At 41.9% G+C, this 17,802-nt stretch overlaps 1 protein-coding gene and 3 non-coding genes across 4 annotated transcripts; 2 read left to right on the top strand and 2 right to left on the bottom strand.

The window, feature by feature from the left end:
* Nucleotides 1-84: 84 nt before the first annotated feature.
* LOC116678860 (zinc finger protein 2 homolog) lies at nt 85-1,421 on the top strand (the record flags this gene model as incomplete). The annotated part of the gene is made up of 1 exon (XM_032508598.1): nt 85-1,421. A coding segment is annotated over one exon (1,075 nt), but the record flags the coding sequence as incomplete, so codon positions are not given.
* A 7,067-nt stretch (nt 1,422-8,488) lies between these two features.
* Nucleotides 8,489-8,576, bottom strand: trnay-gua (transfer RNA tyrosine (anticodon GUA)). The gene is given in 2 exon segments: nt 8,489-8,524; nt 8,540-8,576. It is a non-coding gene; the product is annotated as a tRNA-Tyr (tRNA).
* A 1,780-nt stretch (nt 8,577-10,356) lies between these two features.
* On the top strand, nt 10,357-10,438 carry trnal-uag (transfer RNA leucine (anticodon UAG)). The gene has a single exon. It is a non-coding gene; the product is annotated as a tRNA-Leu (tRNA).
* A 1,574-nt stretch (nt 10,439-12,012) lies between these two features.
* trnac-gca (transfer RNA cysteine (anticodon GCA)) lies at nt 12,013-12,084 on the bottom strand. The gene has a single exon. It is a non-coding gene; the product is annotated as a tRNA-Cys (tRNA).
* Nucleotides 12,085-17,802: the final 5,718 nt, after the last annotated feature.

The raw sequence follows: 17,802 nt of genomic DNA, 5'->3' as shown, positions 1-17,802 counted from the left end.
GGAACTTTAAAGCGTCATCAGAGAGTTCACACTGGAGAGAAGCCCTACAGCTGTGATCTATGTGGTAAAACATTTCTCGATTAGTCACCTTAAAGCTCATCAGCGTGTTCATACCGGAGAGAAACCGTACCGGTGTGAACAATGTGGAAAATCCTTTACTAATGGTAGTACCTTTAAAATTCACCAGCGCAGACACACTGGAGAGAAGCCGTACAGCTGTGAACGCTGTGGGAAAAAATTTTCTCAGCTTAGTGGCCTTAAAGCTCACCAGCCTGTTCACACCAGAGAGAAGCCGTACTGGTGTGAACACTGTGGGAAAATGTGTTCTACGAGTAGTGCCCTTAAAAAACATCATCTCATTCACACTGGAGAGAAGCCGTACAGCTGTGATCTATGTGGTAAAACATTTTCTGAGAGCGGTAGTCTTACAAAACACCGACGTGTTCACACTGGAGAGAAGCCGTACACGTGTGAACAATGTGGTAAAACGTTTTCTGTGAGTGGTAGCCTTAAATCTCACCAGCGTATTCACACTGGAGAGAAGCCGTACTCGTGTGAACAATGTGGGGAAAGGTTTTCTCGGAGTACTCACCTTAAATCTCACCAACGTGTTCACAGCAGAGAAAAGCTGTTCTCATGTGAACATTGTGGGAAAAAATTTTCTCAGAGTTGTAACCTTAAACAACACCAGCGCAGACACACTGGAGAGAAGCCATACAGATGTGATATATGTGGTAGAGCATTTTCTGACAGCGGTAGCTTTATATATCATCAACGTGTTCACACTGGAGAAAAGCCGTACTTGTGTGAACTTTGTGGGAAAACGTTTTATCTGAGTGCTGGCCTTAAAAATTATCAACGCACTCACACTGGAGAGAAGCCATACTCGTGTGAACAATGTGGGAAAATGTTTTCTCAGAGAAGTCACCTTAAACTACACCAGCGCAGACACACTGGAGAGAAGCCATACAGCTGTGATATATGTGGTAGAGCATTTGCTAACAGCGGTAGCTTTAAATCTCATCAACGTGTTCACACCGGAGAAAAGCCGTACTCGTGTGAGCAGTGTGGGAAAACATTTTCTCAGAGAAGTCACCTTAAACGACACCAGCGCACTCACACTGGAGAGAAGCCGACGTGGTCTGAACAAGTGCAATAGCTTTAAATAAGCAAAACTACAAAGAGACACATGAATGTGCAGCTTCAAGAAAAACAATAACTACAGTGGGTTTGAAGGTTTGGGCAGCCCAGGTAAAAATTTGTATTAATTTGTATAAAGAAGCCAAGAAAAGATGGAAAAATCTCTAAAAGGCATCAAATTACAGATTAAACATTTCTATAAAATGTCACAAAAAGTTAGATTTTATGTCTATCATTTACACTTACAAAATAAAATAAAATAAAAGAATGATGTCTGCTAAAGTTTGCGCTTTTTGGGCTCCCTGCAGAGTTAATACCGTGATTTTGAGTTGTGTTTATGATCATTATCCATTTGTAGAAGCCATCCTCTCTTTAACTTCAACTTTTTCACAAATAGCATCAAGTTAGCTTCCAAAATTTGCTGAAATTGAATCTATTTTTCCTTCTACTCGTGAAATGTTCCCTGTGCCATGAGAACAGCTGATTGTATTCAGGGGAGGTTTGCGAGCTTTTGACTAATTCTGGGATTTTTAACCCATGTGTAATCATTTGTTTAATTCATTTGATCTGTCTTCTTAAATAAACTGAACTAAGTTGAACTTTGACATTTAGTTCTGTCTTATTTTACAGATTTCTTTTTTATGACACTGTTAAGACATCATACTTCAGTTTATCACAAACATTCAACATCAACACACATCTGGAGATACGTGGTTTTCATTGGACAAGAAGGTAAAAAAACCTGAAAAGTAACTAGAAACTCCCCTTCAGAAAATGGCGTAGTGTTGTGGCGATGTTGTGCGTCCATGTTTGGTTAAAACCTCGGCGCTCTGTATCGACCTCTCTTTCTTTCCCATGAGCTGATGTTTTTGAGGGATAACAGCTGATTCCCGTCCATGTTAATGTCTCCCATTCAGTTCTCAGCTCGCTGCCACAGGGGTCAGACCGTTCTCTTAATACATCCATGGGTCCGACCGCTCCCACACCTTACACTTCTTCTACTTCTTTTTAATTGCGCCTTGCAACCAGAGAAGAAGAAGCTGCATACGTTGGCACTAAAAAGAAAGCCCAGGTTTGGTGTAGTGGTTATAGCCGGTGGGATTTTTATTTTTTTCTACCTTTCATTTTTCATTAGTCAAACTTCTTTTTACTCCGTAACGGATAGGATTTGTAATGTAGCAAAATACAATCCTTCACCTTAAAATAAAGTACATTTTAACTTGAAAAATACAAAATACACAACAAAACTGCTCAATACAGTAACGTAAGTAATGTATTTCGTTATTTTCCACCTCTGCCAATATCTCACTGTCCAGTGTGTATTAAATGAACCAAACTGAGTGAACAATGTGAGTTTCCCCTCACCGGATATACGTCTAAAGGGATGTCATTCCTCTACATCTGTGTTACTTCTTAACATTAATAGAATAATTCTACAACGTGTGAGTTTCTGGTGTCGATGTGCATTTGATTCGATGACGCCGTGACATCTTCATAACTTCAGAGTCAGAGAGACGTCAGAACCAGTCCAACCTGGTCCCAGAGCCAGTCAGTGTGAGAGAAGTCCCCCATCAGATGATGGAGTTCTACTATCTGTCCACTAGATGGAGCTAACTGACCATCTAATGAGCTAAAGATCAGCAACATGTACAGCAGCAGGTATCTCTCCAAGTGGTCTCCGTGTGACACATACATCGACATATACATTGTACATTTAGCTTTTAATACTTACTACCTTGATACTTCCTCCACAACAACCCCTGTTTCTCATGTGGCCCCTTGAGTAAATGAATTGCCCCCCCCCTTTCCCTAGGACAATGTATGTAGGAGACTGGCTAATTTAATTCACATGCATCTGCTCATACGGGCTACTTAGGTGTGTAGAAGCTAGCTGCTAGTCTGGGCTGTGGACATTAGCTGTAGAAGCTAGCTGCTAGTCTGGACTGTGGACATTAGCTGTAGAAGCTAGCTGCTAGTCTGGGCTGTGGACATTAGCTTTAGAAGCTAGCTGCTAGTCTGGGCTGTGGACATTAGGTGTGTAGAAGCTAGCTGCTAGTCTGGGCTGTGGACATTAGCTGTAGAAGCTAGCTGCTAGTCTGGGCTGTGGACATTAGCTGTATAAGCTAGCTGCTAGTCTGGGCTGTGGACATTAGCTGTAGAAGCTAGCTGCTGGTCTGGGCTGTGGATATTAGCTGTACAAGCTAGCTGCTAGTCTGGGTGATTAGCATAACTGTTTATGTTTATGAAGAAAAGAAGGACGGCCCTCAGAACTAACCATGTTTGGTACTTTCACTTTCAAACAACTGTTTGAAGACGTTTTATGGGACGGTCTGAACTAAAATTGCACATTAAACCTTTCGAAGAGTCTTAAAGGTCATGTGTGACATCTGTTGTTAATGAGAATAATGTATCCCACATTATTACATGTGTATGTATTTGTATAGATTTTTCTTTAATTAAAAAAAAAATAGTTGAAATTTATGAGTTCTTGCTGCCAGGGTTGGTCTCTGTCTTAAAGGGCTGAGGATGAATACTACGTCTCTGTCTTAAAGGGCTGAGGATGAATACTACGTCTCTGTCTTAAAGGGCTGAGGATGAATACTACGTCCCTGTCTTAAAGGGCTGACGATGAATACTACGTTTCTGTCTTAAAGGGCTGAGGATGAATACTACGTTTCTGTCTTAAAGGGCTGAGGATGAATACTACGTCTTTGTCTTAAAGGGCTGAGGATGAATACTACGTTTCTGTCTTAAAGGGCTGAGGATGAATACTACGTCTCTGTCTTAAAGGGCTGAGGATGAATACTACGTTTCTGTCTTAAAGGGCTGAGGATGAATACTACGTCTCTGTCTTAAAGGGCTGAGGATGAATACTACGTCTCTTTCTTAAAGGGCTGAGGATGAATACTACGTCTCTGTCTTAAAGGGCTGAGGATGAATACTACGTCTCTTTCTTAAAGGGCTGAGGATGAATACTATGTCTCTGTCTTAAAGGGCTGAGGATTAACACTACGTCTCTGTCTTAAAGGGCTGAGGATGAATACTACGTCTCTGTCTTAAAGGGCTGAGGATGAACACTACGTCTCTGTCTTAAAGGGCTGAGGATGAATACTACGTCTCTGTCTTAAAGGGCTGAAGATGAGTACTACGTCTCTGTCAACCATCTTCATGTGTTCATCACGTCTGCCTGTGATGAAGAGTGTTCATGTTCAACCTTTCTGTCACTGATTATAATCAGAAATACTTTATTGATCCCCGAAGGGAAACTTTGTGTTACAGTTGCACAAATAGTAGAAATACAAATAAAGAAATAAAGAAATACAAGCAGTGTGGATATTTACATAGTTAAAGGAATATTATGATACAGTATTTACATAATTAACATAATTAAGGTGTTGCAATGGTGAAAGTAATAATAATAATAATAATAATAGTAGCAGTTGAGTATTGCACATATTACAAGCCAGTGTTATTGCACAAAACAGATAATACAGATAATATTGTCCAGTTTCAACCCCTCTAAGTGTCTGTGTGTCAGACACTTAGAGGGAGGAGTTATAAAGTTTGATGGCCACAGGCAGGAATGACTTCCTGTGGCGCTCTGTGGTGCATTTTGGGAGAATGAGTCTATCACTGAAAGTGCTCCTGTGATTTATCAACAAGCCATGGAGTGGGTGCGAGACATTGTCCAAGATGGCATGTAGTTTGGACAGCATCCTCCTATCTGACACCACCGACAGAGAGTCCAGATCCACCCCCACAACGTCACTGGCCTTGCGGATCAGTTTGTTGAGTCTGTTGGCGTCCGCTACCCTCAGCCTGCTGCCCCAGCATGCAACAGCAAAGAGGATAGCACTGGCCACCACAGACTCATAAAACATCCTCAGCATCGTCCTGCAGATGTTGAAGGACCTCAGCCTCCTCAGAAAGTAGAGACGGCTTTGGCCCTTCCTGTAGAGGGCTTGAGTGTTCTTGGCCCAGTCCAGTTTATTGTCTAAGTGCACTCCCAGGTATTTGTAGTCCTCCACAATGTCCACACTGACCCCCTGGATGGAAACAGGGCTCACTGCTGCCTTGGCTCTCCTTAGATCCACCACCAGCTCCTTGGTCTTTGCCACGTTGAGCTGTAGATGGTTCTGCTCACTCCATGTGATAAAGTCCCCCCCCCCCATAGCTCTGTACTCAGCCTCGTCCCCCTCGCTGATACATCCAACCACAGCAGAGTCATCAGAAAACCTCTGAAGATGGCAGGACTCTGTGTGGTAGTTGAAGTCTGTGGTGTAGATGGTGAAGAGGAATGGCGCCTGGCTAGAGCTTCAGAAGGCAGGACATGAGAGATCACACATCTGTCACATAGTCAGTTTGTATTCTTAAATACCAAGTCTCTTGCTGTTCCTTGACTAGTTGGCCACCCCTGCTCTGCATCGCTCCAGGTAAGTAGAAAGCAATCTGTTATGTACCTTTGCATTGCACTAAAATGTCCACATTTGGACCTGAATCCAACAATAACTTTACTTCAGACTCACATACATTGGTTTTCAGGAAAAAAATGTTGGTCAGGGGTTTAGTTACTGTTTGAAAAAGGAAAATAATTGTTAGATGAATTATGATATAATTGCAGATGAAGTATTTATGACCCATCAAAGACGACAAAAGGATACATCAGTTGTCGGGGGTCTGATTTAAAGGAAATGATACTCTTTAAAAGTGTTGGGGTTCTAGCGTTAAACTAATGAGGAAGAATTTGACAAATCTAAGTTAACCAAAAAGTTACTCTTTCAAATGTTACACCTGCAGAATATTTTAACCAGCATTAAGTGAGGAGGTTTAGGTCTGTGTGAATATGGGCTGAGCATTTACCTGGGCTGAATTTATGAACATCTTCTTTTGCATATTCACTGTAAAGAGCCATTACTCCTCCAACTGCCAACTATTGTTCCAGAGACAATAGGATATACAGTTTTAGATTGGAAGGTAACTGTCCAAGACCATAGACTTCATTGAAATACCTCAAGTGTTCAAAACAGTTTGTCAAAATGGGAAAGGTCATGTTTTTTGATTAGAAATTCCAGCACAGTGGTTCATTTACCATTCAAAAACAAAAGTACAATCATGAAACACATACTACTTAGACAGAATGAACCTGGTCAGGTGGCAATGAAAGAATTCCAGAGACGTGGACCCTCTGGCACAGCCATACTTGGTCAGGACAACACCCCCCTTCTTGATAGGGCCCTTCTTGATGTGCTCCATGCGCACCTGGTCCAGCAGTGGCACCACCATGAGGTCCCTTCCGTTTGCCCCTCCCAGTTGCTCGTAACAGAGAGAGGTCTCCTGCATCCCACTCAAATATGCAGGCAGAGAGACGGCTCATGAAGGTGGGACCAGACGTGAGATTTTTTTCGCAGCCCACGCTCACGTTCAAATGGATAAATGCCGTACTCTGCGTAGGAATCGGCGTACCCCCGTCCTACGCCTGTTTTAGGTCGTATGCACATTTCATAAATAAGGGCCCTTGTGAGCACAATAAAGATTTCTTAAAGAAAGGTTTGTACTTTATAGTTCTAGTTTTTTTCCAGTTCTTCTGGTCACACTTGGCACTATTTCACATGGTTTGTCTGTAGTTCTCTATTCTGTCAGGGCTTAAAGCTTCAGTAGGTAACTTTTGTAAAAATGTATTTTTTACATATTTGTTGAAACTGACACTATGTCCTGACAGTGGAATATGAGAAGGATAATCTGTGAAAAAATCAAGCTCCTGTGTCTCCTCCTTGTGCTCCTACTGCCACTTGCAGAAAAACACCGCTCCCGGTCAGAAACAGCCAATCAGAGCCAGGAGGACTGTCTTAGCAGTGTCAATCACTCTCGTGTACGCGCTGCTCATACCCCTCCCCCGCACAGCGCGTGCCTTCAAGCTCAAGATTGCAAGTGTGCTGCGGCTGTGCTAATCGCGGAGAAACAACTTTTCAGGAAAACTGCCAATTTCTCGAGTGACACCTGCTCAGAAAACAAAGACGGGAAAACGAAGAAGACCGATGACAAAAAGCGAGCTAAAAAGAAAGAATTAAACAGAGCCCGAAATAAAACGAGGGTCAACATCGGAGCGGTTTTTCAGAGGTGGAGGGAGCTACGCCTCCTGAAAGGAGTCAACACGGATTCAGAGCTAGCGTTAGCCACATTTCTGCTTGACATGTAAGTATCCCTGCTGGGTTTGTTTCATGTTTTAAGAACTACACAACAACGATAGCGCTGGTTACAGTATCATTGGTGATAGCGCAAATCTCATTTAACTCTGTAGCTTGTTGCTAAGTCTAACAGTTAGCTTGTAGCACGGCAGGAATGTTGCTAACTCCTTCACCCTCAGTATAAGCAATATTGTTTCGATACCTACATTTAGTAAGCCAAAATGTTTTTTTGTCGGTTAAAATTAAATGTAGCTATGATGAAACTACTTTAATTGTGCGCTGTCCTTGTCGACGTTTGGCAAGGCATAATTCTATTTAATTTAATAATTTTTGATTATTTTTAAACATGCACGTTTTCTTCCCCCTCAGGATGTAATTTGTAAATCAAATATCTGACACAAATTCTTTATGCTCCTTCAACAGGTCAGACGTTGCCCCAGACACAGAGGCACGGGAAGGAATCGCCTTTCAGTCCAAATAAAAATGTTCAGTATTTCCTTGTGCAGGAGTACTTTGCAAAAAAAGCTGATTTATTTTACCCATATGCAAAATAAAACTTAAGACATATTTCTAAGATGTTGTTATTCCTTGGCTTCCTCAGTGATTGATCATTCCTACTGAAAGTTTAGTGTTTTAAATTGATCCAAAAGGTAATTCAGTAATGTGCTGTGTAAAGGGCTGCTTTAGATCTCACAAATGAGCGATTACATAAAAAATAATTTTAAACCCTTTCATTGAAATTTTTTTTTACATAAAGTATTCAAAGTTTTAAAAGTACAGCACACAACAGCTCTACCCTCTGAGTAAATCCGCTGTACTGTCCATGAGGATGTGGAAAGCATCGGTGGCCCTGCTTACTAGCCTGCGCGTTCACGGCAGGCCCCGCTGTGGGGGAGGAGCTGTGGAGGGGGGGGGGCTGTAGCGCAGCAGAGAGCAAGGGGGCGGGATCTGTAAGGTGTGCTTGTTCAAATTTTTAGGCTAAGTCCACGTTTACTCAGAACTCCCTACTGCAGCTTTAACTCTGTCTCCCACACCTATTTTTTTTTTGTTTCTTGTTATGTCTCGGGAAGAAGTATTGTGCTTTTAGGTCAACCATCCATCTGTACATCAGAATCAAAAACACTTTATTGATCCTTGAAGGTAGCCTCTGGAAAAAAAGGTGCTCCTTCGAGCCGGATTTGAACCAGCGACCTAAGGATTTCAGTTCTATACCTCTACAGTCCTCCGCTCTACCAACTGAGCTATCGAAGGGAGCATCCATAGCCCTACGCACTTCTCATTCTGTGAATGTGAATGTGATAACACTGTTTTTATTAAGATTGACGACCAAATTGTTAGTATTTCCGAAACTTTCCCAACCATTGCAACTCTTTTCATAGCCTCTTTGGAGCAGTAGGCAGCGCGTCAGTCTCATGATCTGAAGGTCATGAGTTCAACCCTCACCCGGGGCAGGTGTTTTAAAATAAAAAAACACATCTGATGCTGAAAATACATTGACAGGTGATTGAACACTGGCACGTAGCACATACATGGAAGTTGTGATTCAACGGTTATTTCTGAGATCAACAATCTCAGGAAGGCTTTTTACAATCAATTGGGAAAAATAGGAATGCATACTCTTAATAAGTAGACTTCCAGAGTATTTGCATAACAAAGGCACAAGCATGGGCGTTGTGATAGGATGGTGTCGTTCATCATTGTTTCTGAGATCAACAATAACTTCAGAAGTTTCGAATTCGATGGCTACCTATGGTTTCTTTCTAGGAGCAGTTCAAAATTACATTGCACTATTTTGTCTAATTGCTTAGGTCATAATATTTCCAGAGACTTAATTTCTTTCAGATAGTTAATAGTTATGGTCAAATGAAGCTTCATTAAGCTTTCTGAACAAGTTCTTCATTTTCTGAACGCATTCACTCAGTAGTGTTTTATTATTGGTTGTGCATCTGTGATTGTCCTAGAGGTCTCTCAGTCCAGCACCTCTCCCTCTCATCTTTGTTAATTTTCCACTGTCCAGCATAAATCACTGACACCATACCTCACACTACACATTCACCTCTGACTAAACTGACTACCACCATCATTGAATTGTCATTTCTTTTGTTGTAGTAATATAATCGCATTTCCTTCAACCTTTGCACACGGTCTTTTGTCCTGGCCTTTTCATGGGGTCATGACAAAGCATCTAGGGTCAGTCTTAGCCTTTGTGTGAGTACATAGGTTTCCAAAAACATTGTTTTTATTGAGATTAAAGACCAAATTGTTAGTATTTCTGAAATTTTCCCGACCATTGCAATTATTTTCATAGCCTCGTTGGTGCAGTAGGCAGCGCGTCAGTCTCATAATCTGAAGGTCGTGAGTTCAACCCTCACACGGGGCAGCTGCTTTAAAGACAAAAAACACAACTGATGCTGAAAATACACTGACAAGGTGGTTGAACAATAGCACAAGCATGTGAATGGAAATTGTGGGTCTATGGTTATTTCAGAGATTTGCAGTGAGCATTGTATTGTCCAGCAGAAAGACAACAGGTGTGTTTCTTTTCGTCTATGATTTATATCGTAGCAGTGCAAGCATTTATCCCAGGTTTCAGTTCCAGCCACAGCAGTTGCATTTAAAGGTTTTGAAGCCATATACAACATTACCATTACAAGTTTTAACCAGGTTTCTTCTTTTATTCAGTGATAATTCAATTTTCAGACAGCACAACAAGCACTTTAAATGTACATTTTTTACACTTTCTATTTTACTGTATTTATGTACTTGTACTGTACTGTAGTATATTTATTGTATTATGCTCCAGTGTTTATGGGTGTTACGCCAGGTATGAGCACAGTTTCTATTTTTATGGATGAAGTAAATTTGAGATGCTGTTAAGTTTACTCTTCAGCAGGTGGAGACATTAAGTACTGGCCTTTTTCAATAAAGTATTGACTTTTTCCTTGCAAAGGTTTGTTTCCAATGACTTTAATAATCATACCATTAGTTACGGTCCGTGTGTGTGTCACGATTTGGTGTGATGGTGTGCGCAGGTAGTGTGGCTGAGTGGTCTAAGGTGCTGGATTTAGGCTCCAGTCTCTCTGGAGGTGTGGGTTCAAATCCCACCTCTACCTTTTGCAAATGTTACTTAGTAGAGAGAGAGAGAGAGAGAGAGAGAAAATGGAATGAAAAGAGGACCAGTGGTAGATTAGATTAGATTAGAACTTTATTGTCATTACACATGTACAAGTACAAGGCAACGAAAGTACTTTGGAACATCCATCCGAGCCGCTGCTAATAAAAAGCGCCGCCACACGCACTCCTTGAAAATGATATATGCAGACAGCAACATGGTAACACAACCGTCACAACATAATATACAAGACAACACACAGTTCATGTGGACACATGAAGGAATTTTTTGAGGTGGCATTGAGGGAGTGAGAAACACAGAATCGCAGAATCGAGGGCAGACAGGATGTGGGGCGGGATGGGGGAGGGAGTGTATGGTGCGAATGAGAGATAGTGAGTTGTGTGTGCGAATGTGTGCGCAAACTGTCTTCGTTGTTAAAAGTCAGTTCATCTGCGTGACCTTGAAGAGATAACCAGAGCACAGGACGAGATAGAAGGCCAGCTGCTGGTTGTTTTCCTGCTCGGGGTGAAGGGTAGCGGGGGGGGGGGGGGGGGGGGGGGGGGGGGGCTAGTTGATCAGTTGCAGTCCAATTTAGGTTGACTCGGTAGAATTTGTCCGAATCAATGTCCATCACTCACCGACCTCAGCGTCATACGAGCATCCATATCACGTAGTGATTTCTGCAGTCCATCTACCTTCTCTGCCAGTCCGGTGGTCACACGAAGCAACTCCACCGACTGGGCCCTGATGTTATCAATCCCCTTCTGCGCTTCCACGGTCCGGTCTGAGATGTTACGAGACAGTTCACAGGACTGGTCAGCCCTTAGATGTAAACCCTTCATCCTCTCAACCACTCCGTGTAGGCACTCTTTAAGTTCCCCAGACAGCTTGTGGGTGAATTTGCTGGCGGATGTCTTACCAATTTTACGATAGGTCAGTGAGACCCCAAGGCCGATGATCAGGAGCCACACCAACAGTAGTACAATTATCCAAATATCTTCAACGTCCTCCACAGTGAGAACGTCCAGGCAGACCACCTGCCAATCCCGTGAGTAGGAATCGCGAGCATAGCCCGCCGGGAACGTCCCGCTGGGGCAGTCCGGCTCCCCCGGAGAAGCATGCTTTGATGAAAAAATCTTGTCAATATCGCTGAGTGACCAGTTAATCAATTCCATTTTGGATGTTTTCAGGAAAACAACAGGCAGGGGACAAAGAGAAAAGAGAAAAGGATTCCACAAGACAGGGCAGACAGACTGAGCCAAGCTAAGATAAGAGGGGAGAGGGAGAGGAGGAAAAACACGTCTGCTCTCGACAGAGTCAGGAAGAAGAAGGTAATTATGGCAGCAGTAAAGGTAATAGAACTATTACTAATAATAGTAGCAGTAGTAGTGCAGGGCGTCCAGCAGGACCATGGCAGCAGCTGCATCTTCTACTCAGGTGCCTCCACAATCCAAGGAAGTCTGAGAGGGGAGAAAGCACAAGGGCTTCTGGAAAGAAGCAAAATTAGTTACATGCATGCTTTTTTCAAGTATCAACAACAACAATCATAAAATGATAGCCTATACACATCTTTGCAGGGGGCACCCAGATTTGAACTGGGGACCTCTTGATCTGCAGTCAAATGCTCTACCACTGAGCTATACCCCCACACACTCTATGTTGGATATGCTTATGGTGCAGTAAAACAATGGCTGGGCCTACACCATGTGGTTATCTTCACAGCCTGAGAAAGTATCCAATTCTCTTCTACTGTATGAAAGGGAGTTACAAGAAAGAAAACAGTGTAATATTCTATAAAGGCCCAGCTGAATTTATGTTAATTACAACAGATGTCAAGACTAAGCACAGAAATGTGGTCCACACAAGGATCCACACTGTTACAGTACATGCTCGACCACAAGCACACCGAAGCACACAAACGCACACACACACAGCACCCTTCCCCCTTGCTTACAAACTCCGACAGAAATCAGTTTTCACACTATAACTACTCAAATAATTATAATGTAATAATGTAGTTAATGTATGGAATAAATACTTTCTGATAAAGTAATCAATACGTTATGTATAAACTTACACTTCACGATCAGGGTCCTTTTCATCCAGAAAATCCTTTTCCATTTCAGAGTCCACGGAAACTTCACTTTCAGAAGAGGGAATTATTTCTTCATTTGGTCTTTTGACCAATATAGCAGCTGCCTCCTCCGCCATAAACCACTTTTTTCCTCCAAACATCTTTACAAGTGTGTAATAATGTTTCCAGCTAGTAGACAAATTGCTAAAAGTTGCTCTGTTTACAAACAATACGTGCACCATTGCTCTACAATGGATGTCTGCGAGAGCGCACGGTTTATGCACAGACTTAATAGCCATTACGCACGGCTTTACTAGGTCACGCCCTAACCCAGGGGTCGGCAACCCGCGGCTCTGGAGCCGCATGCGGCTCTTTAGCGCCTGCCTATTGGCTCTCTGAAGCTTTTTCAAAAATGTTGGAAAATGGAAAAAGATGGGGGAGAGAAATACATTTTTTGTTTTAATATGGTTTCTGTAGGATTAAAAAACATGACACAAACGTTATTAACGTTTTTCAATGCTGTAAAAATGTGTAGAATAAATATTAAATTTCAACTTTTCTGTCAACGAAGATTTACGTCATAGCCTGCGACACACGTTTCTATCAGCAAGTTGGGATGCTAGGCAGGTGGCTGTTGTAAACAAACCGGCAGCTGTGTGATGGGCCATGGATCCCAAAGGGAAAATGAGAAGAATAACTGAGGAGAACAGAGGATTCAACGTTTCTTGGATCGAATCATTTGCATTCATTGCCAATGCGGAAGGATTGCCTGAATGTTTGGTCTGTAGTGAGAAGTTGTCAAATAACAAAAAGAGCAATGTGGAAAGACATTTTCAAGGAAGGCATGCTACATTTGCAGCCGAGTACCCAGTTGGTAGTGAGAGAAAAAGTGCGATTGCATTACTTCTGGAGAAATTAGAGGAGCGCAAAAATAGATTTAAGAAGTGGATTGCATCTCCAAACTCCACTACTGCTGCAAGTTTTGTTGCAACGCGGGAGATAATAAAACGCGGCAAACCGTTCACAGATGGTGACTACGTGAAGGAGTCATTTATCAACATATCAGAACACCTATTTGCAGACTTCAAAAACAAAACCGAGATAATACAAAAAATTAAAGACATGCCTCTCTCCGCTAAGACAGTGAAGGAAAGGGCTATTAAAATGGCAGGCAACATCACCGATCAGCAAATCAAGGACATTAATTCAGCGCCAGCATACTCAATTGCCTGTGATGAGTCCTGTGATGTGATCGATATTGAACAGACTGCGCTTTTATGCAGGTATGTGAACTCCGATGGGCCGCAAGAAGAAATGATCCAATTAATACCACTGAAAGGCCAAACACGGGGGGAGGACATATGTGAGGCTGTGCTGAAGTGTTTAAATGACAACGGGATAAACACCAACCATCTGATTTCAGTGGCTACAGATGGGGCACCCAGCATGAGAGGATCAAAAAGGGGGTTTGTGACTTTGCTACAGAAAGCATTGGATCGAAATCTGCTTGCATTCCACTGCATCTTGCATCAAGAGGCACTGTGTGCACAAACATTCCCATCGGAGTGTATGGCAGTGATGAACCTTGTGATCGAGATGGTGAACAAGATAATTGCAAAAGCATTGAACCACCGTCAGTTCCGTGCATTGCTTGATGAAGTTGACAGCGAATATTACGATCTCCTGCTACACAATAAAGTCCGATGGCTGTCCAGGGGTGAGGTTTTGCGCCGCTTTGTCGCTTGTTTAGAGCACGTGAAAACATTTCTGAAAAGCAAAGACCTGTACTATCCGCAACTTGAAGATACCGAGTGGCTCGAAAAACTGCACTTTATGGTGGATATGACAAGCCACCTAAATAAGCTGAATGAAAGTCTGCAGGGGCGGGGAAACACTGCACTTCAAATGCTGGAAGCTGTTCTATCATTCGAGCGCAAGCTGACTGTCTTTGCCAGAGATGTACAACGAGGCACGCTCTCCCACTTCCCCTCCCTGAGAGAATTCAAAGAAGCCCATCACGATCACACACTCAACGGTGATGATTTGCAAAATGCGATCGTTGATATGCAAACTGCATTTGGAGCAGATTTTGCAAGTTCCGAAAGGAAAAAATGACACTGTCTTTCCCTGTCACACCCCTGGAGATTGACCCGTCCTTGTTGAGCACATTTCCAGGAGTAAATCAAGCTGACCTTGAAATGGAAATGGCTGATATAGCCGACAAAGATTTATGGGTGTCCAAATTCAAATGTCTGACAGCCGAGCTTGAAGACGTCACTCGCCAGAAAGCCCAGCTTGCCCAAAGCCACAAATGGAGCGAAATTGAAAGCCTCCCAACACCCGAGAAACTTGTCTGTGACACATGGAATGCTCTTCCTGACAGTTATAGGAACATGAAGACATATGCATTTGGAGTATTATCCATCTTTGGATCAACATACCTGTGCGAGCAGATATTCTCAAACATGAACTACATCAAATCAAAATATCGCACCCGCCTCACAGATGAGAGCTTGCAGTCCTGCGTCAAGATTAAAGTTACATCTTACATGGCCGATGTTGAAGCTGACCAGTGACGTCCGAAAACAGAAGTCACATTAAACGGGTAAGAACACAATCCAGTCATAGGCACATTTTTAGTAACAAAGTAGCTGTTTTTATAAAGTGATATCTGATTTTTGTCAGTATATATTTGGAATGACACTTAGGGATATTATTGTTGTGTTTTGTTGCTCAGGTCCGAGCGTAGCTGCGTTGGTTGCGTGTCAGAAGAGAAGAGGATGCTGCTTCGTTTTATTCTTGCACTGACTTGCTTGACATTTGCACAGACGTCAAACTTGAACTCTATTCATTTGATTTTATATACTTTACCTTTTCAAAAGGCTGATGTTTTATTTTTAAAAATGTAGGCTGCGTTTTATTGCACTCTGTTGCCCAGATAAGGGGCACGTTATGCACGTTTCGTTTTGTTTTTGTTTTTTTTAAATCCTCAAAATAGAAAATATATCAAAAATCTGATTTCTTTATTGCATTTCTTTAATTTCATCAAAGCAATGAAAACATAATTCATTAATGTTGTAATGAAGTTAAACTGGAGGCGACATCGCACAACAGAGTAGTCACGTGGTGCGTCATTCTCTGCAGGATGCGCGTTAGTAAAAATAAACATTTAATCATGAAGGCTCATTATGTAATTGTAGTTAACTTAGTCATTTTGATATTAGGCTAATATAGCTACCATAGACACATACAGCATGTGTTGCCTTCAATATAAGGCTTCTATAAGGCTTTTTATTTTTTTGCGGCTCCAGACATATTGGTTTTTAGTTTTTTTGGTCCAATATGGCTCTTTCAACATTTTGGGTTGCCGACCCCTGCCATAGACCAATAATATTAATAATATAATCAATATCTATACAGTCTATGGGTAATCCCATGCATCCCCTTTATTTCTTTCCAGCTAGAACATAAAGCTTCCAGCATGAAGCATATCCCACAATCCACTGCAACATGAGGTCACACAGGTGGGACGCCGCCTGTGCTCCAGAGACCCGTCAACAAATATGAGTAGATATTAAATTAATTTCTAACGCCGCTGCTTTTGCTGTGTTTATTTACAAGCTGCAGTTAGGAGAAAGATGCTTTTATTGTTTTAATTTGGAGATATTCTCCTCACCCAAGAGGGAGGGAGCGGTTTATGTAAAGATAAATGTTAGACAAAAACAAGCAGTATAAAAAAAAAAGTACTAAGGTAGTAAATATTAACAGCTAAATGTACTTAAAGTATCAAAGTAATATGTGACACGGAGGCCCCTTGGAGAGATACCTGCTGCTGTACAAGTTGCTGATCTTCAGCTCATTAGATGGTCAGTTAGCTCCATCTAGTGGACAGATAGTAGAACTCCATCATCTGATGAAACAGTACACAGAGACCTCAAACTGTCTGACAACAACAGGAAGGTGACAAATGTGAAGGAGGATCAGTCATATCCTAATCATCCAGACAGATTTGACATCTCGCATCAGCTGCTGTGTAGAGATGGTCTGACTGGTCGCTGTTACTGGGAGGTCGAGAGGAGAGGAGAGGTTAATATATCAGTGAGTTACAGAGGAATCAGAAGGAAAGGAGACAGTGATGACTGTGTGTTTGGATGTAATGATCATTCCTGGAGTCTGTTCTGCTCTGATGAAGATGGTTACTCTGTCACAATAACAGAAGAACAGTCCTCACTTCTTGTTCTGTCTCTAACAGAGTAGCAGTGTATGTGGACGTTCCTGCTGGCTCTCTGTCCTTCTACACAGTCTCCTCTGACTCACTGATCCACCTCCACACCTTCAACACCACATTCACTCAGCCTCTCTATCCTGGGTTTATGGTCTGGTCTGGTTCCTCAGTGTCTCTGTGTCCTCTGCAGGACTGAGAGTCTCTCCTGTGGACAGAAACACTGACTGAAGATCAGCTGCTGAAATCAAAGTTCAGTCTGTTCACCATCACACACACTCTGCCCTGTGAAGCAGATCTGAGACTCAAACACAAAAACATTCATCTGATTTCATCTCTGATTATCAACATTTGAACTGTTTGACTAAAAACACACTTCCATGTATCATGAAGCCTACTCCAAATACATATTATATTTAATTTACATACATGAAGACATGTGCACCATAAATTAACGGAGAAAAGACACAAATTGTTGCAGAAAAATAAACCAGGATACAGAAAATAAAATTTATTCATCTGACTTGTAGAATAACGTCAGTGATCGACTTGTTTTAAATGTCGGGGAATGTGGAACAACTTAATGCAAAATGAGTTCAATAAAACAAGGCCACATGCTGATTATTTGATGATGTATTCTTCCTGTTGTGTCTGTGTTTACACTCCTAATTAAAAGGTAAAGTTTCCGTCCACTAAAAGTTCAGTTGTTGTCTCTGACAGACTCAGATTATTATTCTAATAATATTATGGGATGGATCCCTACAGAGACAGACCTTTAGTTAAAGAGTAAGATCCTTCTTGAAGCACACTGGAAAATATATGATTTTCTCGCCTAAATTTTTACCCCCTAAAACATGCTGCAGTTTCCACATGCTTTGGCCCTCTGTGATGACCCTGAGTTCATTGTGAAGCTAACACTCTCAGCTTGTTGTTTCTAGTGGCATTGTGACACTAGGCCTTATTGACACAGAGCTACAGAGGTTAGAACACAGAATTTCTATTTATCATCTAAAAAATTAATAAAAATCACTACTGTAAGCATATTACAACTGCTATATACTAACATAGT

Source organism: Etheostoma spectabile, unplaced genomic scaffold (genome assembly GCF_008692095.1).
Source record: "Etheostoma spectabile isolate EspeVRDwgs_2016 unplaced genomic scaffold, UIUC_Espe_1.0 scaffold00008493, whole genome shotgun sequence".
Taxonomy (NCBI): domain Eukaryota; kingdom Metazoa; phylum Chordata; class Actinopteri; order Perciformes; family Percidae; genus Etheostoma; species Etheostoma spectabile.
The sequence above is the reverse complement of the archived record's forward strand: the minus strand, read 5'-3'. Positions and strand labels throughout refer to the sequence as shown.